General features: G+C 40.8%; 4 protein-coding genes across 5 annotated transcripts; all 4 read left to right on the forward strand.

The window, feature by feature from the left end:
- The first annotated feature begins 1,078 nt into the window (after nucleotides 1–1,078).
- On the forward strand, nucleotides 1,079–10,809 carry aldocb (aldolase C, fructose-bisphosphate, b). Its single transcript, XM_079355883.1, has 9 exons — nucleotides 1,079–1,205; nucleotides 6,535–6,651; nucleotides 7,413–7,624; nucleotides 8,177–8,231; nucleotides 8,327–8,487; nucleotides 8,586–8,669; nucleotides 8,780–8,954; nucleotides 9,435–9,634; nucleotides 9,718–10,809. Exons 2-9 carry the CDS (start codon nucleotides 6,540–6,542, stop codon nucleotides 9,808–9,810), a joined length of 1,092 nt encoding a protein of 363 aa, XP_079212009.1. The 5' UTR covers nucleotides 1,079–1,205; nucleotides 6,535–6,539; the 3' UTR covers nucleotides 9,811–10,809.
- Nucleotides 10,810–12,519: 1,710 nt separating this feature from the next.
- Nucleotides 12,520–17,108, forward strand: pigs (phosphatidylinositol glycan anchor biosynthesis, class S). The gene is made up of 12 exons (XM_079355345.1): nucleotides 12,520–12,764; nucleotides 13,445–13,584; nucleotides 13,698–13,809; nucleotides 13,900–13,989; nucleotides 14,080–14,171; nucleotides 14,513–14,753; nucleotides 14,847–14,989; nucleotides 15,172–15,286; nucleotides 15,435–15,580; nucleotides 15,730–15,830; nucleotides 15,913–16,123; nucleotides 16,586–17,108. Exons 1-12 carry the CDS (start codon nucleotides 12,746–12,748, stop codon nucleotides 16,862–16,864), a joined length of 1,689 nt encoding a protein of 562 aa, XP_079211471.1. The 5' UTR covers nucleotides 12,520–12,745; the 3' UTR covers nucleotides 16,865–17,108.
- An 859-nt stretch (nucleotides 17,109–17,967) lies between these two features.
- On the forward strand, nucleotides 17,968–21,781 carry srsf1b (serine and arginine rich splicing factor 1b). 2 transcript variants are annotated; one of them, XR_013780079.1, is made up of 5 exons: nucleotides 17,968–18,431; nucleotides 19,313–19,509; nucleotides 19,588–19,760; nucleotides 20,221–20,894; nucleotides 21,227–21,781. XR_013780079.1 is itself a non-coding variant. In XM_079355485.1 (4 exons), the coding sequence occupies exons 1-4, from the start codon at nucleotides 18,238–18,240 to the stop codon at nucleotides 20,407–20,409; spliced, it is 753 nt and encodes a 250-aa protein (XP_079211611.1). In that variant the 5' UTR covers nucleotides 17,968–18,237; the 3' UTR covers nucleotides 20,410–21,781. The 2 variants fall into 2 exon arrangements, 1 of the variants encoding a protein (XP_079211611.1); XM_079355485.1 differs by having other exon boundaries at nucleotides 20,221–21,781.
- A 1,221-nt stretch (nucleotides 21,782–23,002) lies between these two features.
- On the forward strand, nucleotides 23,003–25,107 carry dynll2b (dynein, light chain, LC8-type 2b). The gene is made up of 3 exons (XM_079355702.1): nucleotides 23,003–23,102; nucleotides 23,780–23,924; nucleotides 23,997–25,107. The coding sequence occupies exons 2-3, from the start codon at nucleotides 23,793–23,795 to the stop codon at nucleotides 24,132–24,134; spliced, it is 270 nt and encodes an 89-aa protein (XP_079211828.1). The 5' UTR covers nucleotides 23,003–23,102; nucleotides 23,780–23,792; the 3' UTR covers nucleotides 24,135–25,107.
- Nucleotides 25,108–25,668: the final 561 nt, after the last annotated feature.

Below are 25,668 nucleotides of genomic sequence, written 5' to 3' on the forward strand. Positions count from 1 at the left end.
GAAGGTCAGTGTTAAGATATCCAGCAATGACCGTTTACTAGCAGTGTTTAGCTGGTTATAAAACTGATTAAAGACTAAGATTGATTATTTCTTTATCGTTATTTGTCATGTCTGAAAACTGCTGTTTGGGAAGTGTCAGGCAAAGTGACTAATGGCACTCTTTTTTTTGTTCTGCATGAGTTAAAGTGAGTTGTACATCATTGTACATGTAACTGTTAAGATATAGCAGGATGAGACTTCATTTAACAAAATAAAAGATAGGAGGTACTGCTGGGGGGGTGAGGCAAAACTCAATGCAAACCAAAGTGTAAAAACCTTACAGGAGCTGTTGAGTAAAATTCAAGTTTTAAATGACGTTACTGGAGTATTTTCAATTTGAATTATAACTTAAACACATGTCAGAGAGTAATGTATGTTTTATTTGGTATCCACCGAAGGTGTTCGATAACTCTGCTGGTCAATAGAAAAGTTGTTTCTCCAGATTTGGTAACAGACATCAAAGCATAACTCATCATGGGCTCATATATCTTATGAAACTAATATAGAGAAATACAAATCTACACTTGAAGCCCAATGTTCTAACCCTTATGTAACATAGTAAGCAGTTTCCTAGTTCCACTCCCTCCTAGGAGTATACTTGGCCCTATTGATTTTAATTTGTGCACAGGTCTAATAAAACACGGAAGTCTTTCTAGTCAAACTTAGATAATATTATTCCTTTCCCTACATGGAACTATATTAAATACGTTGTTCACCAGCATCTGAGTTATATGTATAAGGACTTTCGGGACAGACGACCTCTTTCATTAAAAATGGAAAAACCTGTTCGGCTGTGTGATTTGATTTCTGCCCCTAACAGACTCCAAACTTCTTGTTTTTTTATTTCGTAAACCTTCAGAATAAGGAAACTATAGAGCAGAAGAATCTGACTTTTCCAGTCTTTTCTTTTTTTTTTCTTTAAAGATGCATTATCATCGTCGTGCTGCAATCTCACCGAGCAGTGAGCAATAAATGGCGATGCTTACCGGCGCACGCGCGCACGTCAATGTCGTGCCGTCACGTGACGCGATGGCACTAGCTCCTCCCACGGCTGAAGGCTTTTGTAAAGGGTCACGTTGCGTTGCAGCAGTGAAACAGGAGACTCCTCTGCATCCTCAGCACCCAAGCTTACCTGCACACCTCTACGAACAGACACCCACCAGCAGGTAAGACTGAACCCTGGTCCGACCAGCAGCTCCAGACAGCCTCTTGATTTAACAGAATATTTATATTCTAAATAAATGTACATGTTGAAAGTGATGATGCGGATGTGATGCTGCTCGACGTAACCTAAAGCTAACTTATCTCCCGAGCTAGTAATCCACAAATTACTTTTAAGTATATTTTTACTCGTTCTTGTAAATCATCTCCTGTCGTCTACTTACAACACACACACTTTCATTTTATAAAATGTATATTTAAAGTGAAATATTTCAGCCTGTCATCGAAATACGCAACAGGAAGGGCGTATATGACCTTCAAGGATGATGGTGGACACATAAAGAGCCTGTTTTGCGTCTGCTGCCTGTAAAAATGAATGAGCATTTTTTCTTATTGAATTGGTTTATTATAAGTGTACATTGTGTTTAGTTGTACAGATGGCAGCTTTGGTTTCCTGTCAGTGGGTTTGTGTGCCTCGCAGCACGTACACCTCCTGTGACGATGAGAGGAGGGGCGTGATCAGGAGACACTTCATGACTAAGACATGAAACACTAAGATTCACACACACCATCTCGGGTTTTTATGACATTAAAGCACAGGATACACATTCGGTCCATTTTGATACTACTGCAGAGCTGAAATGTTGATTGAAGGATCATTTGGCAGATTGATAGAAAAACAATATATTTTGGTTTCAGCACCTCTAAAGGAAAGAAAACCGTCTATCTCTGAGTCTTTTAATGAATTAATTTGATTTGGTTCGTCAGTTTAAGGCTTTGGTTCATGTGAGGGTCTGCCCCCAGTACTTTCTGATATTTTATGGACCATTTGATCGAGGCATTAAACTCAAAATAAAACCTGCGGCATCAAACATCTTCTGTCCGAAATGTGTCGAGCTGTAACCATTACCTTCCACTGTCCATGGATTGCCTGATTATTTTCCGAGTACAAAGTGTCCCCAAACCAATAAACTATTCAGAAAGTTGCAATGTTGCAACAAGCAATGCGTCTGATCTCCCTAGTTTTGACTTTTAGCATACCTTACATTTTATGAATAATTAAATAATCTTTATTTCATTCAATGTCAACACAATTCATGGTTCTGAGTGTCAGTCGTAAATAATGTCCTGATATTTAAACGGTCAGACTGTGCTCTCTATTCATGCTAGTTGTAATGTTTTCACATAGCATGATGATGATAATATAATAATCATAATCCCAGGTTCCTAAATCCTAAATGATCTGGTTTCCTTTTCTGCCTTAAAACCCGACTCGATGTTTTTCGACATGTCATGAATATCAAAGACTGTCATTTAAAAGTGCTTCCAGGTAACATGTCATCCAGTGTGATCTGCACGTTGTCACCAGAATCGACTTCTCCAAAGTCGGATGCACGCAGCCTTGACAGCCTCCCTTTTTAAGAGCTCTGCTGGATCAAGGCCTGAGTGCAGAAGCAGCCCAAACAAACAAGTCCAGCAGCTGCCTGTCTGCTAGTTCTTCAGTCCTGTAGGAGCCATTTCACCTCCCATAAGGCTCAAGCAGCTCGTAGTGAAGAGGAACAAGGAAATAACCACTTGCAATGAGCACATATCTAAACTTCCTTCTCCTGCTTGTGACTGAAACACTAAGTATTAGTAAATGTGGTCGTTTCAATTAGAAAAACAGAGTTTACAAGCCCCAGTCTACATCCATAGGAACACTTGACATTACAATGTGCATATTATATATATGTTTATGTAGGTGATACATCTACACAGTTATGGATGTGTATATATTTGTGTTAATGGTTGGTGCATGTGTCCATACAGGATCAGTTTGTTAAAGTAAAAAGAACAACCCTCTGTCCCTTTAAATTCTGTCCTTAAGGCTTCATTTGACTTTGAATCGTAGTGTTATTGATCATACTGTGGTTCGAGTTTGAAAAGGTCGTGAGTGAGGTCACAGCTGGGAGTTGGCCGTGGCGTCTTGATGTCGCAGTGCAGAAGCTCTGCTCGTCTTGGTTCGGCCGTCAATCATTCAACAGGCTGGAGGAAGCACGTAGAGGTGGAGGCGGCGCGTCTTTACCCTCAGCCGCCTCCAGAGTACGTCTCTCCAAGAATTCTTTGGTTTCCTCCGGTAAAGACGACCCTTTTACTCCCAACTCAACCAAACACTTCGACAAGGCTGCTGCTTTAAGTCATGTCAGAGTGACACTCATCCTTCCTCTCATTAGAGGGAGGTATCTTCAAACCAGTGCACACTTCTGTAGTGCCCTTGAACAAGTAGAGCCCAAAGTAAAGTCTCTATCTTCAGAGATGACAAACAAAGAAGAAGTGTTGATAATGGAACCTTTAAGTAAGTTTAAACATTCACATGTTGTTGAACAAATGTTTTCAATATTTGCATTAAACATTAATCAGATGCCTTTTTTAAAGAATGAAATATTTAACCTACCCTAAAACATGTTGAAAAAATCTTTGTTAACCACGAGAAGGAATAAAGTCTACTCTTAAAAAAACGTAGACCAATCAGTGAGCTCTCTGGCCTCAGAGGAGGGCCTTCTTCACGTCGAGCGTGCTCAATTCAATCTTGCGTTGAGCTCATCTGTGGTGCGAGGGCCCCTCGGGAGGCGATATTGATTGGTTGCGCCACACAAACCGCTTCCTTATGTTTGTTTGGTAGTCTCCCCCCCCTCCCCCGCTCCCTGAGGATGGAGAGCGTTTCCAGGCGACACAGAGCAGCAGATACTAAAAATACCAATGTCTCCTGAGCTTGTGAGCAAATGTTTGGGACTAAACGTTCTCGCAGTTCACTGACACTAAGATGTTTTTAGCTTTAAAAAAAAACAAAAAACAAACGTCAATCATCAGGATGCAGCCCTTTATCTTGTTCTCTTATGATGAAGAGCCAGCACGGCTGTGAGTCAGTTTGAACACCTGACGGTCGGTGTTGCTGCCAAAATATCCACAGTAGTGACAGGTACAACAGTGCTTTAAAAAAGTGCAGCGCTAACAAACAGAGGAGACCCAGGCTCTTCCCTCACTCTGATCGTTGAGTCCAGCTTGAGCCTGTCTCTCTTTTATTCAATGACTGCCACCCAAATCTGACATAAAAACTTCAGCAATTTTTTCAAACTAGCTGAAGTGTTTGTTTTTGTATGAAACAGCAGCTACAACGTAACAAGAATGACTTGCTGTGAAGTGATCATATGTCAGAGGCAGGTCACATGCCAACTAACAGTAACGCATTGTCCTGATATCAAGAACACCTGCACAGGGCAGGACCGTGTCCACGCTCCGTGGTGTTGTTTAGTTCGGTATTTATCGACTGAAAGAAGCCGCTCTGCTCTTATTGTTCACGTTTACTAAAGCTCAGGTTTGGGAACTTTCCGTGTCTTTGACTAAACATTGCACACATGAGAGATTGCCCATTTCCTCACACGTTATTTTGCAATGTTTCCTCAACAGAAACCCGACACCGCTGGTGCCTGAGTCAAAGAAAGTGTATTGTTGAAGCACGCAGGCGCTTCACAAAAGATAGCAGGTATTTGCTGAGCGTGACTTTTGTGTGACCAGCAGTGGTCCTGCACACAAACATACGTCGCTTCCTCATAACGTACGCTGCCCTTGAGTTGTCCTTCCGTTTCCCTCAGGAGCCGGGTCTGTCGGACCCTGCAGGTCTGGACACTTGACCATCAGTTGCGAGCTGTGACACCAGTGGTCTAATAACTGCGCTGTTGTCAAAGAGACGCCTGTGTGAGCTGAAAAGTTTTTAATCTCATAGCTTTAAGCTGAGGATTAACACGAAGGATCTCGGCAGTGTCCTACACTGGCACGTCAGCCTCATTAGGAAACCATCATCATAAAAGTTTGTTCCTGCTTCTGTCTTTAGGATGCAGTTCTGTTTTGTGGGTTTGTAATTGAAGATCCACATCTACAGTACTTACTCTACATGTTGTCTCTTCAGAGAAATACTCAACAATGCTTCTACTTTTAATGGATTCACTTAGCTTATTTGTTCATTGAGTTAGCCCTTTAATCGATGTGCGCTCCGACATTAGTCTGCAGCTGTTTCTCTGCAGCTTTCTTCAGTGCCGACACTGATCTGTAGAAGTGATACAGATCACAATATAGTGCGTATTTATTGTAACATGTCAGGACTGTAAGCAAGGCCATGAAGTCAATATGTGAATGAATCTAAGGAGAAATCTATCGAGATCGAGGGAAACTAATAACATAAAGAACAGTCTGTTGTTTGTGTGGAGTCTGAGTGAATGGAAGTGAACATCAGAGAGTGGGATCTGTGTGAGTATTATTTGACAGTCCTGTTTACAACAAACCATTACAGCACTACTTTTGTTACAGTCTGAGTAACGACCTCTTCATGAGCTCCATCCATCCAACCGTTTCTCCTGTAGCTGATGCAACAGTGTGGCACATGTTGATTCACTTGTGTTCACTATTCTATAGCCATCGACGTTTTTCAGTGGGAGCGGCCTGGCAATCCAATGCAGCAGACCAGAAGGAGAAGTCACAGCTTGTTCTGGGGCGTTAGAGGGAGTGTTTGACGTTGTATGAAGTACAAATCCCATTCTTGTTTTTTTTAAGCTGTCTCGGTCAGAGCAGCAGGAGTTTAGAATGACACTGAACGGAGTGAGGAGGAAATATCAGAAAGGGAACGAGTTACGTTTCAATGAAGTGGGGGAGGGGAGGGGGGGAGGCGAGGCGAGTTTACGTCCATTTAATGGCGTTATGGGAAACGGGGGAAGTGTTGCTGAGGAGAGAGTATTGAGCCGTGCTGCATCCAGTCCGGGAGCTGTAATGAGGACTGGCTGCAGAGTATATAGGAGCTCTGTTACATAATGTTCCTCTCTGTCTTCTGTGCTCCGATGGATGGGAAAAGGGGCGGGGCGGGGAGGGGGGGGGGGTTATGTAACTGCTTGTTTCCAGCAGAGTGAAGCAGGGAACAAAATAATCTGGTTTGAAGCGAGTGTGTGCCTGTCAGCACGTCGTCGACAAAGGCGGCAGATCCCAACATTGTGACCAGACAACCTATCAAAGAAAAATAATCCTTTGAGCTAAAACAGTCATCTGTAATTCCAGACAGCATGAATGTCACTGAAACTTCTTTATTTGGAGTTTAGATGACAGTCACATGAGCGTCTGCAGCCAGTGGAGATTGTTTCCTCTCAGGCTCACAAACTTTTGGTTCGATCCCATTTCAAACCCATGCACACTGAGGCCGCCTTGTTTAGGGACAATGGAGGGACAAAAAGCGAGGCCCTTGCTGGGCATTCATCCAGGTCGACATACCGTGAAACAATGTGATCTCCACTGCACCTCTCTCTCTTTCAGCCACCATGACTCACCAGTACCCCGCACTGACTCCTGAGCAGAAGAAGGAGCTGCAGGACATCGCTCTGAGGATAGTGGCTCCAGGAAAGGGCATCCTCGCTGCAGATGAGTCCACCGGTATGTTGTATGTGGGACGTCGTAAAACAGTGCACAAATAAGAATCCTGAATACATGACTGTCCATCAAAGCCATTAAGCTTTTATTGTATTTGTACATCTTGAGCACCACTTTTCACTATCATAACATCAGGGCAATTGTAAATCAAAATACTACATGTAAGTACTCTAAGAATATGTTTTTAGGGCTGTCAACTGATTACGATTTGTAAGTGGGATTAATTGCTAAATTTCAATAATTCCTCGCAATATAAAAAGAAAAATTCCATAATTTCACATTTAAAAAATATAAATTCTCTTATTTTGAAAAGCCCTTTACTTGCTGTTAAATTCCACCATGCTTTTATTTTGTCACTTAAAGAGAAACACTGCCTTTAGAATAGAATGCCTTTATTCTCATTATACAAGCTGTACAACGAGATTACTCGGCTTCACTGTAAAGTGCACACAGCTAAAAACAAAAACAAGAAGAAGAAGAATATAAAAAGTGACTCCAGTTAAGGTAAGGTGGGATATGTGTGGTAGGACTCATCTACAGTCGGCAGCATAATACATTTGAATGGATATAGCAGAAGCAGACATATCATATTAGTTATTGCACAGTACGAAATGTAAACGTTTCCTTCTAAAATGTTTTGCATGTTACGTTCTCAGTAGACAGTTCTGTCACATTAAGAGAGCCGTTATTGTTGGACAAAAGCAGATCAGTTACATCGTAGGTAATGCCTTCATTAGTTATGTGTGTGTGTGTTTTGTGTACAGGCAGCATGGCGAAACGTTTGAACCCCATCGGGGTTGAGAACACAGAGGAGAACAGGCGTCGCTACCGCCAGCTGCTCTTCACAGCCGACCAGCGCATTGACAACTGCATCGGAGGGGTCATCTTCTTCCACGAAACCCTCTACCAGAACACAGACGACGGCACTTCTTTTGCCAAGCTCATCAAAGACCGCGGCATTGTTGTTGGCATCAAGGTACACAGTGCTCGTGTTATAATAAAGTCCAAACCAAAAGTAGACTTTTAAACCAGGAAAGGGTTTTATATGGCAGAACAGCTTTCAGCCACACTGCTCAGTTTCAGCCACTACTTGTTCTCGTTTACAGTCCGCCTCTACATATTCTCTTTAAACGCGGGAACTTGAGTTTAGGAAGCTCAAGCTTTTTTACAGGCTGCTTGCTTTTTTCTTTTTTTTTTTGCTTCACAACAACAGCATTGTTACTAAAATACAGCGAAGAACTTTAGGTGAGGATCATCTGTTTTTGCTGATAAAACTACTTTGTATATGTAAACACAGACTCACTACCAGCATGTTTAGATGCACACATACTCACCCATAACAGTGGGTCAGGTTGACAGGACAAACTGGGTCAAAGATCTTTCAGGGTGTGTGCTACGGAAACCAGTTATGTCACTTCACAAAAGCGACACTGGTGCATGATTTTAAGGATTGTTTCATGCTAACCAAGTCCAGTTCCCCTTTTTGAAACAATCTTTGGGTCTAAAAGATGTGTTTCCCTTTGAACAGGTGGACAAAGGTGTTGTGCCCCTGGCTGGAACAAATGGAGAGACCACCACTCAGGGTAGGAGGCAAAATGACTCTCAGGACCGTGCACACCTTTTTAAAGAAAACCCCGCTGTGTTTCTAATTGAGAGCTCTGTGCATGCGTGATTTTAGGTCTGGATGGGCTGTCTGAGCGTTGTGCACAGTACAAGAAGGACGGCGCAGACTTCGCCAAGTGGCGCAGCGTGCTGAAGATCAGCGACACCACGCCGTCTGAGCTGGCCATCATGGAGAATGCTAATGTTCTGGCAAGATATGCCAGCATCTGCCAGCAGGTTAGTTGATTAGAGTCCTGGAGACTTGGGCTTATAGTACGGCAATTATAACACAGTATTGTAAAAAAGATTTTAATTATAGCTTGTTGTTTTTTTAGAATGGTATTGTTCCTATTGTGGAGCCTGAGATCCTTCCTGATGGAGAGCATGACCTGAAGCGCTGCCAGTACGTCACTGAGAAGGTAAAGAGAGTTTACATAAAACTCAAATCCCTTCAGTCCATACTGTAAAGTTTAAATATCACTTTGCTCCAACAGTCTTAAGCATACATGTGACTCTCTCATGCTGCTAGGTCCTGGCTGCAGTCTACAAGGCTCTGTCTGACCACCATGTTTACCTGGAGGGGACTCTGCTGAAACCCAACATGGTCACAGCCGGACACTCCTGCCCCAACAAGTACAGCAACGAGGAAATCGCCATGGCGACCGTCACTGCCCTGCGCCGCACTGTGCCTCCTGCCGTCACAGGTCAGAAACAAACAGATACAAGACACTAGGTGCCTTCATTTGAGATACTGCTGGAGTCAATGTTTCTGAACTAAAGATCTGTAAAATCCTCTGATATTAAATCCCCTTTGAGGGTTTTTTAGCTTATTCAGTATACGGTCTATTACCTCCAAAAGCAAAAAAACGTCAAAAAACAAGCATGAGGTAGATGCCAGACGAGGTGATTATCAACCCATCACTGAAGTAGTTATCTTAAAATGTCCTATTCTAACTAATTATTTCGAGTTGTGCATTAAACATTAAAAAAGCAGAATGAGATTCAGCAAAGATATTAATCATCCTAGTTTGTCCAAAGATGTCCCCAAAATCGACACAGCCTAAACGTTCCTCACTGGAGCTTTAAGTCATCACTTTTATTTTCCATAGAATTCAATGACTTTTATTTTTCCAAAAGCCAGTGTGATTCGATTGTAAAGGTGTGTATTGGTTTGTTTTACTCAGGAGTGACCTTCCTGTCCGGTGGCCAGTCTGAAGAGGAGGCCAGCATTAACCTCAATGCTATCAACAACTGCCCACTTGCCAAGCCATGGGCGCTGACCTTCTCCTACGGCCGCGCCCTGCAGGCCTCCGCCCTGACTGCATGGAGAGGAGAGCTGAGCAATGAGAAGGCCGCCACCGAGCAATTCATCAAACGTGCTGAGGTCAGAGAAAACCACCAACTGATTTCAAGCTGAGTTAAATGATGCAGTTTTTTTTACCTGTCTTTCTTTGTCTAATTTTCCAGGCAAACGGATTGGCTTCACTCGGCAAGTACGAATCTGCAGGAACCGGCGGCGCCGCTGGACAGTCCCTCTACGTGGCTAACCATGCCTACTAAACACCGACCACGTTGAGCTGTGGCCTAGTCGTAGTCTTATATCTGCTCTGCTATTTCCCTCTTTTCTCCTCCATCAATCACTGGCCTGCTCTGTCTGCTGTACGTTCAATTGTCAGAGTTCTCAAAATGACTTTATTAGATATGTGTATTTAAAACATAATGTGAAACCATAATACTAAAGGGAACAAGCTTGTTTTTCTTTCATTTTAATCGGAGAAGGTTTCGAACAATTCATAAGGGGGGGGACAAGAAGTTGGAAGCTGCAAATTTGAACAGTGGATCCAGATAATCAGCCAGTATTCATGCCTCATCTTAACTGCACCTCTGTGCTTTCTCCCCCATGTGATACATCTTGAGCTCCTCCCGAGCAGGGACGGGTGTGTGTCAGTGTTTGGCTTCTGTCTGAACGCAGTATTGCCTCATCCTTAAAACGCTACTGTAACACCCTCACTGACCGCGGGACCAACCGACTACTAGTGGCATCAGCGTATCTGTAGAGGGGCGAGACTTTTCAGATGGAGTTGATCCTTTGAGCAACTATCCAAACGCGTGGAGTTTTACTTTGCGGTACTTTGAGACAGCTGTAGCTTCCAGCAGAGGTCAGCAGACGCTCTGTAATATATGACTACACACCAGGATTTATGCTAACCTTTCTGTTCACGCTTTTACTCACCACTAATCGGAGAAACATCTTTGTGTGTCTAATATCAGTATAACATTAGCTTTAAATTACCCACAGTACTTAACGTATTCAGTTGTGTGAAGATGTCGATATCATGTGATGCTTGTGTGTTATCCCTCCCTCCTGATTCCCCCCCAGTTCGCCCCGCAGGAAGAGGAGATGGTTTCTGTTCACGTGGACCAATGTGTGGGGTTGTCACAGGGGGAAACAGTCACTGCTGTGTTGGATTACTGTGATGTTTGTGATGTTAATATTGTTCTTGAAGCACTTGGTGTGTCAAATAGTGGAGACAAATAAAATAAAAATAAAAACATTAACATGCTCTCTATGTGTGACATTACTGCTGCTAATCTTATGGAATTTCTGCTCGTAAGTGCTCCAATAATTCTGTCATTTTTTTGTGTTTATTTGTACTGTATGAGAAGTATAGAGCAAATAAACCGTCGCCACACACTACAGTATTTATAGTTAAAGTAAATGTGCAATGCCCATTCCTATATGGGCCCTTAAAATACATAACAGAATCAAACAACAATAAAAAGGAACAATACAGGATGCTGGTTATCTTAAAACAGGAAGAACATCATGCATGGCTGCTACACATTTTTAAGAACTGTTTCTGTTTGACTCTAAAATGACACCAGTCTGAGCTCCAGAAAAGGCTCTAATCCAAGTGAAGACTTTTTGTTACAGTCTCCATCGGATGCTTCACGTGTTACTGAGCCTGATCATCTAAGTGGAACCACGAGGTCACGGAGCACCAGAGGAGTCTGATGATTTAAACATTACAACAGTAGCCTTCTTGTACCATGTTGGTTATGTAAGCTACTGTATCTAAGCAATTCATCTCCAGATGCTAAAATATCACTTGTGCCACACGAGGGTTTGACTAAACAGCTTCTCAGTGTATCAACACTTTGCTGAAAAGGCATGGAATTGGGTTTGGAAGCTGCAGTTCTGACACCTATATATATATATATATATATATATATATTAGATTAGATTACTTTATTGTCCACCGTGGTGGAAATTTGTCTTTGGCTTCTCCAAAATATAAAAAACACACAGGACAAATTAAAACACTCCACAAAGTACAACAATAAGCAATAAATAAAAAACTAGTTGTGCAAACAGGCGACAAAAAATATATAAAAAATAATATATATATTTTATATATATATATATATATATATATTTTGCTTTGGTAAACTTTGAAACAATGGCTTAAAGGTTCCCCTGGGACAGAGTACAACTTTAGATCAGCTTAATCAATCAAAACGAAGGAGAAGTGTGTGCCCTTCAGCAATGCCCTGAAGTCCCAGGTGCTCCAGCAAAGCTGCACATTGAACACTACAAACTGTGGTTGTACAGACACTTTGAGTTGTAGATCAGCGCCTGCTTTCACCTTAAAATAAACAGCTTTGTTCTGCAGTATAATATATGCGTTTATAAAATCAAGGGATTATTATTTTTGCAGCCTTTATGGTTGTGCGTAATTTTGAAATATGCATATAGAAAGATGATTCAATTCATCTTTAATTTTGAAATATATAATGTAAATATTGTAATTAAAATACAATAACATACAAATGTAATTAAGCTTTCTAGTCAAACAATATGTTACATATATACAATCCTTTTGACAAAGGAAAAGACAGCATTTTTTGAATAATTAGCTAAATAATTCATTCAAGAAATGTTCTTTGAATAGCGGTGTTTGTTTTGATGTTAACATATGTTAAAATATTAAGGTAATGAGTTTCTAACAATTTAATTACAAATAAATATACCTCCAACAATTCGACAAATTAAAGAAAAACTGCTCACAGAATGGTGACTAATAAAACAAAAGCACATATACCAACACGATCACGTTTCAACAACCTATGAATAGGAAAGAGGAATCAACCCAACACTTGGACAACTATTTATTACAAACGCTTTGAAGTAATTGGTCAACATATTAAAATACGTCTCACGCTTGCGTCTATTGCGTAGTGCGCTAAAATCATTCACCGGGATGTGCCGGTGACTGACCCTCTATGTGTCTCAAAGCAGACTTCAACATGTACAGAGCGGACAGATAAGTGTTGACGGTATTTGCATATACTTCACCAAATTATACCAAGAGGAGACGTTTTTTTTTTAAAACTTTTAACATCTACGAGTTTTATTATTCCCAATGTTGGTCACGTGACCTATGAGAGGGTGGAATGTGATAACAAACGCACCCAGTTTGTTTCATTGACAGTAATGGCTACTACGGAAGTGGGTAAGTAAATTCACAACTGTATTCTGCATTCATAACTATATCTTTATATAAAACATTTAACATTTATAGTACTTTATATCTTTTTGTTAGAGCTTGTTTAATGTGCACGCGGACATAGTTTCTTCAGGCCAGGAGAGTCTGAGGCTCAAAGCTAGCTCATGTTAGCCCAACAGCAGCTACAATCATACCCTGACTGAAGAAACTGATGGGTTTTTAAAAAAAAACATTAAGTAGTGTCTTTTCTTCTGTTTTTGTTTCTCAAATCAGCCTGCAACTTAATGCCTTAATATACACTCATTAGACTCCTCTCTCATACAGTTTTTACTAGATATAAGTCCAAGCTGCTGCTTTCAGTGTGTATTGATAATTGGCTTTTACTGTTGTCTGTACTCCTCTCCATCTTGATAACACTATGAAGTATGTTTGCTGCCAAGAGTCTTTCTCAGCCTTTTATGAATTTAACAAATTGATGTAAACATGTTATTTAATGAGAGGAGCACTGAGGTGTGTCATGCACAGCATGAAGGAAACATGTGAATGTACTTGAAACTGTTACCTTTCTAGAAAATCAATTGACAAACTAAAAATGTGTAAACTAAGGGGACATGAATATCTGTTATTATTTCAAAAAGTGAGAATACAAGGTGATTGCCTTCTTCCTGTCTGTCAATGTCTCACAGAGCACAGACGGGGCCAGCTTGCTGCTCTGTCCATAGCAGCAGTGGTCATCCTTATCGGAGTCCCTCTGTGGTGGCGAACAACCGAAACGTACCGAGCCTGGTTGCCCTTCAGTCAGATAAAAGAGCTGGATATTCTGCAGGTTTTTATTTCTTCTTGTTGCCAATGACAGATCTCCATCTTGTTGTCTATTGGTCCTTAAGTATGTAATTTCTTTTCTTCAAATGTCCCTCTCTTTATTTGTCTCTTTTATAGCTGCAGTTGAGTGCTGATGTGGAGGTTGTGTTTGCACGTGGGACTGTGACACCAGAACAGCAGAAGAAAGTCCCTCTAACAATGACGCAGGACGATGAATATATAGTAGATGGTGACTATTAACTATCATGTCAGCTTCTGGTTAGTAGATACATGAGCTATTAACTGACTCTTGTCTTAAATTTGTTTGTTTTTTTCCTAGAGAACACATCTTTGAGGTACAGGTATGAGACAAAGTACCGCACAGCAACTATCATGGAGGAGGACGCTCTGAACCAGCTGACTGCAGCAGGTGAGACATCGCCTGCCTGTCAAATCTAGCTGACAGTCAAATGAGAGCACGGGTTGTAATTTCTTACTGTATATATCTTCTCCTCTGTAGAGGCCGATCTATCTCTTCACACGCTCAGCGAGAGTCCGTGTGGTTCGTTAGTTGTGTATGTGATCCCAGAGACGTCATCACTGCTGCCTGAGGTTCAAGCTCTTATGGCTTTGATTTTCTGTATTTTACATTTTAAATGTACTAGCTGCATTTTAAAGAGTATTGTTTAGCTACTTTTTATTTAGTATTGTCTGCATTCATTTGCCTTAAGTAGTAAATGACATACAGTATGTAGTTAGCAGCCTCTTTGAAAAGTGTTTTTTTTTTCATCTAAGTTTAGCAAAGACCTATTTAAGTATTTCATTACTGTAACTAAATACTATCCAACTAAATATCATGTGTAATGGTTTAGAAGAAGAGGTATGAGTCATTTGTTTCACTTGTGTAACATCATACTCTTCTCAATACTGACCTGAACCTCCATGCCTCTTAGGATGTGGAAGTATATATTGGTCAGCGACGCACAGCCCTGCTGCGTGTCGGTGCCCCGATGAGAGTTGGCAGGACACTGGAGACATTGCTGGCTCACCTGGAGCCGCGGATTAAGCAGGTTCTCCAGGTGATGTCTTTTAGCCACACTTACATCACGGCTGCCCTCAGCGACAGAGTTCGCCTCAGCCCGGGTAACAAAGAGAGCATCGCAGACAGCATGAGAGCCTTTAAATCCAGCCCAGGTCAGTTTTCTATCAACACAGCCATAAAGTGAAACAACCTCTGTTTCAATATAAAACAAAAAGACTTCAATCCTTCTTTTATGTTCTCTGAAGGTTATGAGATAACCTTTAGTCTGCTGAACCCAGACCCAAAGTCCCACAGACTACACTGGGACATAGAGGGCGCTGTGGAGACTTACATCCAACCTCTGCTAACTAAACTTTCTCCTTTGGCCAACTTCAGCATTGACTCTCAGGTACTGTCTCTTCAAGTGTGTGTGGTATAGAGATGGGAGGTGGCCATGTTCACATGTTTAATAGCTTTTTGGGGGGTTGTTCAGTCTTCTAGTGAGAGTTAACCAGTGAATTGTCCTGTATCGCCTGCTAGAGCGGCAGGAGGAGTTAGCCAGCATAAAGCCTGATGATTGTTTTCTCACAGACGTTGTACTACGCCATGCTCGGCGTCAACCCTCGCTTCGACAACAGCCGTGGCGGGTACATACTCAACACTGACAGCCTGGCACACGTCATCAACCCTGTGGAGGCCAGACTGGGTAAAAAGAACAAAAAAAAACACATGACGGATGTTGTTGTTGTTTTTTCTAATCAGAAACTATGTGTGAGGTTTTTTAGGTGTATTTGTATCAAACTGTTTATTTATTTGTTTGTTTTTTTCTCTCTTTTTTTTTTTTTTCTTTTCAGGCTCAAATGCTGCATCGTCCTATCCGGTGTTGAATTTTCTACTGTATGTTCCGGATGCTGCCCATTCACCCCTTTACATTCATGACCGCAAGAAACAGGAAGTGACCTCTAATGCATTTCACTCTCCACGGTGGGGTGGAATTATGGTGAGATAATGAAATGGCAACACGCGGTGAAGGTAGTTTAAATATGATCGTTTGTTAGTGCTGATTTGAAGGTATTATAATGTCTCAGCTTTGCAGTGTTTTTGCACCCCTAATTGTGCTTGTTGGGTACTGATACTGTGTTTATGTAGGTTTACAATGTCGATGGTTTCTATGGACCAGAGGCGTCATTCCCTGTGGACGTCAGCATCAACATGGCCAAAGTGATGGGAGTCTTCCTTGCACAGCTACGGTAAATTTACGCTTCAAGTACGACTTTAAGTATTTCTTTGAACGTGCTGTCACCAGTTAATCCTCCCGTCCTGTTTGGTCAGGCTGCTTCTGGGTGTTCAGTCATCCACCACGCCACCTGGCTTTCTGATTGCACCGTGCGGCACTACAGGACTCGCTGACTGGGAGCTGGACCGTCTCATGTGGAGTCGCTCTGTTGAAAACATTGCGACAGCAACCACCACCATCACATCACTGGCACAGCTGCTGGACCAGATAGGCAACATTGTTATCAATGACAACATCGCCGAACAGGTGAGATACACAAACTGCTGTGAAAATGATTTGTGTTGTTGACTCGTTGTGTGGACATGTGAGTATACATACAGTGCATGCCTGTTTTAACTGATCAATCACCTAACAGAAGAGATAGCTGAAGGTGTTCAAGTGTCTGTTAACATTGCAGACTTGTTACCTTTTATGAGATAATATAAGAATGTTTTAATATTATATTCACCTCCAAGCCTCCACATATAACTTTCATTTGTGAAACCTTTCGTGTAATTGTTGTTAGAACATTGTACTTTCAGCTTTCCTGACAATTGAAAGGGACTTCAAAGTAACAGATGTGAAACGTGCTGCTTTTCTATAAAGGAAACGTAATGATCAGTGTGACAGTTTCAGTGTGTACATTGATTAAATACATGACTAAGAGGTTGATAGGTTTCTATGACTTCATCAGCTGTGTCCAACATATGCTTGTTGTTGCTGTCACAGGTGTCCAGTGCAGTCACATCCTTGCAGCTGGCTGTGGCTGAGTTGGAGGCCGGGAACCTGGGCTTTGCTCTGCAGTACAGTAAAGAGGCCATCCTGGCATCAGAAAGAGCCTTCTTTGACCCCTCTCTCCTCCACCTCCTCTACTTTCCTGACGATCAGAAGTTTGCTATTTACATCCCACTCTTCCTGCCCATGTGCGTGCCTATCCTGCTGTCGCTGCTAAAAATGGTGTCTGAGGCAAGAAAGAGGCGCAAAGAGAAGCATTCGAAGAAGGACTGAGCTGAGTGAAAACAATGCATCGTGAACGAACTGTTTTGTCAGTGGCCTTGAAAAGATGACAGCATCAGTGTGAGGGTTTTTAAATGTGATATGTATGATTTATATTGTTTCATGTAATAAATTATTTGTTTTAAGAATGTAACTTAACACTACACAGCGTAGTGGGAAGCTTGAATGGTACAAGTTTTGTATTTGAATTCCACTTTCTTTTGTAAGTTATTATGGATTAAAGACTTAAGTTGTATCTTTTGTTCTGGCTGTTCTTCAGTTGTGAATAAAGAATATATTATTAAATTCCTCGTTAGTACTAATAGGGCAGGCATTGGCCAAAGCACCTCACTCCATGTTTTTGGTACTTGACCTTGAAAGAAAACATTTTCCCCACTCAGTCACAATCTTCCTCACAGAAGCTGGTCATACATCGTCTTTCATTGCTCTTGCAAAAGAAACAATGACTGTTGTCTATTAACGCTGTTAAGTTGCATTTAAGACCTGAGTCACTAGGTATTAAAATGTGATGTGAAATGAGTTCACAATACACCCTTAATGTTATTTGTATAAACCATTATCTGTTAAGGCTTATAGTGGATTTTAAGTTAATCATCTGAATCGATGAACTAACTCTCAGGGTTTTAAGGCCGTTTTGAATACATCTCAGTTTTAGTGATTTCATGTTGAAATTTGCAATCAAATCATTGACTGATTGAGCTTTCTTTTCGTTTTCATCTAAAGTTCAGAACAGCTTCCAGATGGACATAAAAGTGGGATCATTATTTAAAGCAAAATGTTTTTTTCTTAAAATGCGTGAGGACGAACTTTTCAGCAATTGAGTCTTGTAGTCTTGTACATATTTTTTTTTCTGAATTATACTATCCACTGTAATGATTTATTTTCTGGGTTTTTTTATGTTCACCTTTTTATTATGTTACATGTTCGGAATAAATAAACAAAAAAAATAATTTAATTACTTTTTTATATTCTTGGCTAATTGTTATGATTTAATGTTTTCATTGTACAGAGAACTGATTCTGAAGAGTGGAAGTTGTAATTCCCACTCCCGTGCAGTAGGGGTCGCTGCGTGGTACTTTAAAACTCGTCGTGCTCTTATCACTTCCTTCAAGCAGAGCGCATTGTAGGAGGTGGTGGAAGCGGCCGCAGCCATTAACTTTTAGCTAGCTCTTGTTAACATGCAAGTCTGAACATCTATCTCTGCATTTTACAACCCCAGCTAAAATTATTGACGCTAAGTGCCACGCGCGTTTTTAACACTCATTGGATACTTTACGTGTTGATTATTTATTTTTAAGTCGCGCAGAGGAGACCCGAGGAGGTTTTTGCGTTCTCGCTGAGGTGTTTGCTAGTTTCGTGCCAACATGTCTGGTGGAGGAGCTTTCCGTAGACAATCAGGGAGCAACGACTGTCGGATATACGTGGGGAATCTTCCCCCCGATGTGCGCTCCCAAGACGTGGAGGATTTATTTCACAAGTACGGAGCTATTCGTGATATTGATCTGAAGAACCGGAGAGCAGGACCCCCGTTTGCCTTCGTGCAGTTCGAGGACCCGAGGTGACCCCCCCCCCCCCCCTTTCCCCGCGCTAACTTAGGCCCCCCTTTGTTACAACTAAACCTTATTTCACTTGATATAAACACTAATCTGAATGTGCACAATGCATGCTTTATGTCGTTTATGTTGTGTGGATTAATCCTCGCTGCACGCAGAAAACAAAGAATAACTATCAAACTGTTGTGTTGCTCTATTTCTGCTCATTTTGGCGGCATCCGGTTTTGGTGCTTGTTGCATTGTTTTTACCTTATAGTGATGTGTGTTTTCGATGTTAAATGAAGTTTAAGTCACCCAGGTTATTATTAAACCTCTAAGTGAAAGTGTGTTATGCACTTTAACTCACAATTTGCGTGCCTGCAGCTCTGTAAACCAGGTGAACTGCACGTGGGGTGTGAAACAATCACAGCTCCTGATCTCCTGATGGACAAAGACATTTACAATCATGTAGATTATAATGTTCAATTTAGGTCATATAGTAACTTTTCTAATTCGAGTTTGCCACCACAAAAGGACCGTGTGTCTTATGTTAGTGATTCAGTGTGATTTAAAAATGTTTGATCCGCTTGTTACTCATTAAAAAGGGCCATTCAAATGTTTTGGAGGATTTAAGTAGCAATCAAGTGGCTAATGCTGAATGTGTGCACTCATTGAGTATAGTAAATTATGTAATGTTGTAGCCCTCTTTCTTTATCAGGGAATGAACCTCGTTTTTCACATTTATTTCATCGTGTGGTGATTTTAACTCCAGATTTTCCACACATGGGTAAAAAAAACGAGTTGTTGCAATCACAAGCCATGGAGCTGAACTGATACCCAGGATTCTTTTAAGCTGTGTTTTTGAATCCCATTCTGATGACGGATCTGTCGATTTTTGTTTCCACAGGGATTCTGAGGATGCTGTTTATGGACGTGACGGTTATGACTACGATGGCTACCGCTTGCGTGTTGAGTTTCCTAGAAGTGGGAGGGGTGGCGGAGCTGGTGGCGGTGGTGGTGGTGGTGGTGGTGGAGCAATGGGACCACCGAGGGGAAGGCAAGGACCCCCTTCCCGTCGCTCGGAGTACAGGCTTATTGTTTCAGGTATGTGCTGCAGAACTCATTTTATTTTTAATCCGTCTGATAAATACACCAGTCTTACCCCAGTTTTCTCCCCATCAGGCCTACCTCCCAGTGGAAGCTGGCAGGACCTAAAGGATCACATGCGAGAGGCAGGTGATGTATGTTATGCTGACGTATTCCGTGATGGCACCGGGGTAGTGGAGTTTGACCGCAAAGAGGACATGAGCTACGCTATCCGTAAATTGGATAACACCAAGTTTCGCTCCCACGAGGTACGTAAAGGGTCACAGCCTCTGGCTAACTTTAATAAAGAATCACTCTTGGACTACGTGTTGGAATTGGAAATACAAATGAGGAAGGCAGGAGCAAGGGTGATAACTGTAAGTGTTCTGATTGCAGTAAGTAAAGGCCCAAGTTAAGTTTGAATAAACATGTAATGCTGGTTTGCATGATTACTTCTAACTTATGCCTGTGTTTTGTGAATTGAAGATTATCTTTGACTGTAGAAAATCTTCATCTTCCTTCAACTATTTGTTGTATTTACTGTAGGTTGAACATGATTTCAGTAAACGGCTAACAGGCAAATATGATTATATATTTGTTCCTTTGTCTGTCCTTCACAATAGTTCTGTGCCCTTTCACAAAATGATTGCTAGTATGCTCCTAACGTTTCATCTAACAGAGCCTCATGGAGTGGCCTACACGTGGTTGACGAGTTGTGTGTGTGTTTAGGGAGAGACGGCCTACATTCGTGTGAAGTCGGACGGTCCCCGCAGCCCCAGCTACGGTCGTTCCCGCTCTCGTAGCCGCAGTCGAAGCCGAAGCAAGAGCGCATCCCGCAGCTACTCTCCTCGCCGTGGCAGAGGGTCCCCGCGTTACTCTCCGAGACGTTCCCGCTCCCGCTCTCGCTCCCGCACCTAGATTGAAGTCAACCAAAGCAAAACGTGCCTCAGAGCCGAAGAGGAAAATCTTCACATCACATAACAACCCCTGTGTACTCATCATGGATCATCTCGTATCACCCCTTTTTTCTCTTGCTGCTTTGGGTTCCCTTTTCTCCGGGTTTGGTTGCAGTTTTACATTTCTGCACAATATTTTTATTTTTTTTTTGGTTTGTGTGCATGGCTCCGTTTCATTCCCCACCCCCTCCTATCAACATTGCTTTCTGCTTACCATCTCTCTGGCTTCTCGACCCTTTACCTGTCATCGTTTTGCTTGTATGTTTCATGTTTCATTTGAAGAAAGAAAAAAAAATCTATACTTCTTTTATACATATACTACTGTCCTTTGACATTCTTGTGTGTCTCTCTGTAGAGTTCAGAGGAACAGGATAGGATTGGAACAGAGGAAACATTTCATTTTAGGATTAACAGGAGGAGGAGGAGGAGTCAAATATGGCACCAATGGTATGATTGCTGTGCCCTGTTAACTGTGAAATTATTAGGCTGACACGTTCATTTTCAAAAACTTGACAATTGAGTTCTGTTAAATGTTTTCAGTGGTTACAAGTCTGTATGTTAAGACTGAATAGCTGTGGTGTTTTGTTTTTTTTCTTTCATAAATCTTTCAGTAGCCAAAGTAAGTTTTTTCGGGGTTGATTATTAGCTAGTGTCCCTTTTTTTTTTTTTTCTTCTCAAAGTCAAGTCCCTCATGGATACATTTATTGATATTTTCTTTATTTCCTGAAGGTGTGATTCTAACTTGCCTCCTTCTCTTTGGTTCTGCTGGTATTCTGAAGGTTTGGACTGGGCTCTTTGCCTCCCCATTCTGGAGCCGGATCAGGATTCAGGATCAGATCAGGATTAGTTTTAGGCTTCAGGATGGATTCATGGAGCAGTAGCGCGGGAACATTTTACTGGGAGAGGATCCATGACTCTGTTCACATAACCCTGTCAAACCGGAAGAGTTGAAGTGAAATATGTTCAAACTAAATTGGCTAGTAAATAACCCCCTTAAAAAACCAATATCTGACGGCACAGTTCCAAGAAATTACTTTCCAGACATTTTAATTAATAAAAAGAACAACAAAGATCGGCTGAAAACCAGGAGGAGGGCTGGGAGGTGCAGAATGGATCCACACGCTTAAGGAGAGTTGAAAATAGTGGGAATCTTAACAGTGAAGAAGGGAGGGGAGAGGGAGGACCAGGAAGCAACAATGGAATTTGACTTAATGTGGTTTGTATTTTTTTTTTGGAAGTAAGTCTTTCTCTTAGGATGATTTTGTTTTTTTCAGTTAATTCTTCAGCATCTAAAGGCTTTATTCTCTTTTAATAAAAATTTCAATAACACAAAATGTAATGTTTATCTTTTCTTTCATTTTGGAAAACATGCCATGCCTTACACATATAATTTCCCTCGGGATCAATAAAGTATCTATCTACACTTTCACAAACTATTCATGAAGATTTACTCCAGACATTTAGAAACATAAAAAATGTTATCATGAATGGGTTCTACCAAGAAATAAAAGGGAGATGGTTAACCTGCCTTGTTTTAAGTTTTCTAGGTTTCTGCAAACTGAAAACATCCAGAATAAAAACACTCACTACTGTGCAAGTGTGCCTTTTTTTTTAAGGAGGTGCTGCTTAGGTAAGTACATTTAAAGCTAGGCTGTCATTGGTTCAATCATTGGGATATTGGTTAGTCCTTTTTGTGTAAGACATACGTTAAGTCCAAGCCCTCTGCAGCAGAGAAATATGAAACCGCTGACTTCACAGTGCACATCTTATGAATAACACTATTATACAAAAGTAATTTTTTGAAAGAATTCTAATTTACCTTATCTTGTTAAAAAAAAAAGTGGTTTTTTTTACCCCCTTAAATTACAAATCAAGTTGTAATGAATATTGATCAAAGTTAAATCTTGAGTGGTAGTCGAGCAAATGTTTGTGTCCAATAAACTTTATTACAGAGCATTAATGTATACAAAGATGCAGCATCAGAGTAATATGTATTGACTAGTTAGAAAGGTAGGTACATGACAAACAAAGAAGCAAATAAAATAGATACTATAAAACAAAACCAGGGGACAACTTCAATTTGAAGATCGTAAAATTAGAGCACAAACAGTTTTTATACATGTTCACCACAAATTCTGAAGGGCAGTAATTGACGTCCATCACGTCATTGTTTTTCATTACAGATTGTAGCACATTATTGGATGAAGAGTTTAGATTTTGTGCTAACACTTAAAAACAGCAGATGCCATTAAACACATTAATATAGCTTTTATAGTGCTGGGCTCTTTTTGGCATTACAGCTGTTCGTAATTAATAATTTCTTGATCGGTCATGTTCTCGTCCCTGTTTTTTTTCTTGCTGTGCATAGTGCAAATCAATTCAATCGATCAACACGATCAGCTGGATCGATGAAGTTGGGGGGTGGGAGGGGAGGGGGGTGGACGGTGCATTGTGGGTGGAAATAAGATGCAGACAACGATCCGCAAGTGAAAAACGCCGTCACCAGGGTGGAGGCTTCGCTCCAGCCAATCAGCACGGCGGAGGTGATGAAGAGGGCGGGGCTAACACTCACGCTTTCCTTTCTTAAATGAACGAAGGATTGTGCAGCAGCTCATAACGCACGCTTTCTAATTATTAAAACTTTACCCACAGACGGTAAGTCAAATATTTGTGTTCTTATGTGCATGGTTCAATGTGTAATAAATAGTTGAAGCTCCCTTCATCACTATCTGCAGCTGAGAGTGATATTGGGCTTTCGTTTGCTTGCATGCTAATTCCATCTGTTCTTGTTCTGTTGGACCAGAGGAGCAGGATGCCTCTTCCACTTTTATGTTTCCTGAACACAGCACAACTTGCATTATTATCAAGCCGTTTTATTAGTTGCATTCAGCCTGATGTTGAAAGTGCGTCTCTGTCGGGGATGTTTCAGTATAATGTCATGTAAACACTCTTTTTCTTTTTTCTTTTATTTTTTACTGCCAACTCTGGTATTTGTAAACATGATCCACTACTGTATGTCTTGTCTCCCAAACCAACGATAACACAGCTGTCCAACTGCCGTAATTGATCCAGAACAACAATGTGTTATTTGATGTCAAGGCTTTCCTCAAACTTTTTACAGTACACTCTATCCAGTCCATTAGTTTGTTCAGACTCATTTGCAAATCATGCAAATCCTAAACTCAGAAGGTCCAACAACAACGGTCAATTGACTGTTTGTTTCTATAAGCAAATGTGACACTTGTGTTGTAGTCCTGGGAGTGGACAGTGAGACTTGAGGGACTAGTAAGAAATGTGTGGAAACTGAATATGACTCTTTTTCTCCTTTCCAGTCAAAAAGCCAACATGTCTGACAAGAAGGCAGTGATCAAGAATGCTGACATGTCTGATGAGATGCAGCAGGATGCAGTGGACTGTGCTATGCAGGCCATGGAAAAGTACAACATTGAGAAGGATATCGCCGCCTATGTCAAAAAGGTACGTTAGATCAGTCTTCAAAAGAGTTGTTAATGGCCTTTTGTCTTTAACAGTGATTGTTTCCTTTTGCAGGAGTTTGACAAGAAGTACAACCCTACATGGCATTGCATTGTTGGGAGGAATTTTGGCAGCTACGTGACACACGAGACAAAGCACTTCATCTACTTCTACCTGGGTCAAGTCGCCATTCTACTTTTCAAATCGGGCTGAGATCAAAACCAAGCTGTTCTTAAACTCCTCTTAATTCAGCCTTTAATACTTGGCGCCGTTCTGTATATTTGCTGCCACCTTTCTGCAGACGTGCTCAACTCCTGGTTTCCTGCTTGCTTCAGCCAGCTTTTGTTTGCCTTCTCCAACACTTCTACAGAAAGTGGATGGTGTTTGCCTGGACTGGCGACGTGTCCTTCATTGAAAATGTGAACGTTAAACTACTTCTCATGCCATCTTTTAGTCAGCGTTGCTCATGTGACGGACTCATCATGATTCATAATTTCTGAATATTCTTTTTGCTGTACTCTGATGCGCAGACCATGTACATTTTTTCATGTTGTATAATAACTTATTTTTCATGTAATTAAAACAAGCAACAGAGTTTTTGTTAAAATGTTTTTATTTTATTTTCAATGTCGACTGAGGTTGACTCGAAAATGCAGAAGCTGTTGCTTACACTGAATAAAAATAAGACCTGCTGAGAGATGTCAGGGTTTTTTCCATGTTTGAACATTCCTGTTTCAACTTCAGCTGTGAATATTTCAAGGTTGCCCTCACACATCTCTGGAATATAATCTGGTATAGGGTTTGGTAATGTATTAACTGTTGATTTTCTAAAGACCTTTAAGAAAGTAAATTGGTTTAAACTGTGTGTGTCTATGTGCTTGGAGTTTGCTTTACTTGCATGTACACATTTCTTGACCTCTTATTGGTCCTGCCCTATCTCCTTGATCATAGCTTTGTAATCATACACACATTAGTTGTTTGAGATTATGGACTAATCAGAATTTCAGTGATGCAATCCTTACTTTCTCTAGAACAACAGTTTCTGCTTTATCAGAATAGGCAATTGCTGGTTGTTCAGATAAAAAGGCTTGTAATGTTTGTTTCTGAAATGGCAGTATGGACTGATACTGGAGAACGTGATCTGGGAACATCATGCAGAAAGAATTAAACATTGCCTGCAGATAAATGTATTTGTTTTCATTTCGTTCAATCCCTACTTAATTTTAAAGTCAGTATTGCCCAAAGTCCCTAAACAGTGAGCAAGCTAATCAAAGACCGTCAGCATGATTACTTCATCTAGAGATGGTACTATCAAAAACTGATGGATTCTCCTAATTTAGTTTATCTAGCCAAAGTTTTAGATGTGGCTAAATACTTTCAGAATGTAGAATGATTTGTTAAATTTTTAAAATGAAAAATAAGCTCTGTTTAAACAACTATAGTATGTAATTCTTACAATGAAGGCAGCTTAAACTACCTGGTTCCATCCATCGAATATCAATTTTAAGTAGAACTGGATTTAACACTATTAAAACAAAGATTAGTTATTGTTGTCAATCACTTATCTTATTTAAACAAAATTGGTGGCATATCATTTCTTAAGTGTGATTTTAATGTAAACCTCTCCAGTTTTCTGGTTTTCGCAGAAATGCTCTTTAAATTAGTTTTCTCGCTTACAGACATGATTTCTCTCCCCCTAAACATTTTATATGGGTAAACATTTTTGTTATTCAAATAAAGTAACTCT

This window comes from Symphodus melops (assembly GCF_947650265.1).
Source record: "Symphodus melops genome assembly, chromosome: 11".
NCBI classification, from domain to species: domain Eukaryota; kingdom Metazoa; phylum Chordata; class Actinopteri; order Labriformes; family Labridae; genus Symphodus; species Symphodus melops.

Excerpts from the sequence above, each read along its gene's own strand:
- aldocb (XM_079355883.1), top strand. The coding sequence starts at position 6,540 with ATGACTCACCAGTACCCCGCACTGACTCCTGAGCAGAAGAAGGAGCTG. Across the intron at positions 8,232-8,326 it reads TGGAGAGACCACCACTCAGG|GTCTGGATGGGCTGTCTGAG; the intron begins GTAGGAGGCAAA and ends GCGTGATTTTAG. Across the intron at positions 8,488-8,585 it reads ATGCCAGCATCTGCCAGCAG|AATGGTATTGTTCCTATTGT; the intron begins GTTAGTTGATTA and ends TTGTTTTTTTAG.
- pigs (XM_079355345.1), top strand. Across the intron at positions 14,754-14,846 it reads AGCCTTTAAATCCAGCCCAG|GTTATGAGATAACCTTTAGT; the intron begins GTCAGTTTTCTA and ends TGTTCTCTGAAG. Across the intron at positions 16,124-16,585 it reads ATGACAACATCGCCGAACAG|GTGTCCAGTGCAGTCACATC; the intron begins GTGAGATACACA and ends TTGCTGTCACAG.
- srsf1b (XM_079355485.1), top strand. The coding sequence starts at position 18,238 with ATGTCTGGTGGAGGAGCTTTCCGTAGACAATCAGGGAGCAACGACTGT. Across the intron at positions 19,510-19,587 it reads GTACAGGCTTATTGTTTCAG|GCCTACCTCCCAGTGGAAGC; the intron begins GTATGTGCTGCA and ends TCTCCCCATCAG. Across the intron at positions 19,761-20,220 it reads CCAAGTTTCGCTCCCACGAG|GGAGAGACGGCCTACATTCG; the intron begins GTACGTAAAGGG and ends GTGTGTGTTTAG.
- dynll2b (XM_079355702.1), top strand. The coding sequence starts at position 23,793 with ATGTCTGACAAGAAGGCAGTGATCAAGAATGCTGACATGTCTGATGAG. Across the intron at positions 23,925-23,996 it reads TCGCCGCCTATGTCAAAAAG|GAGTTTGACAAGAAGTACAA; the intron begins GTACGTTAGATC and ends TTCCTTTTGCAG.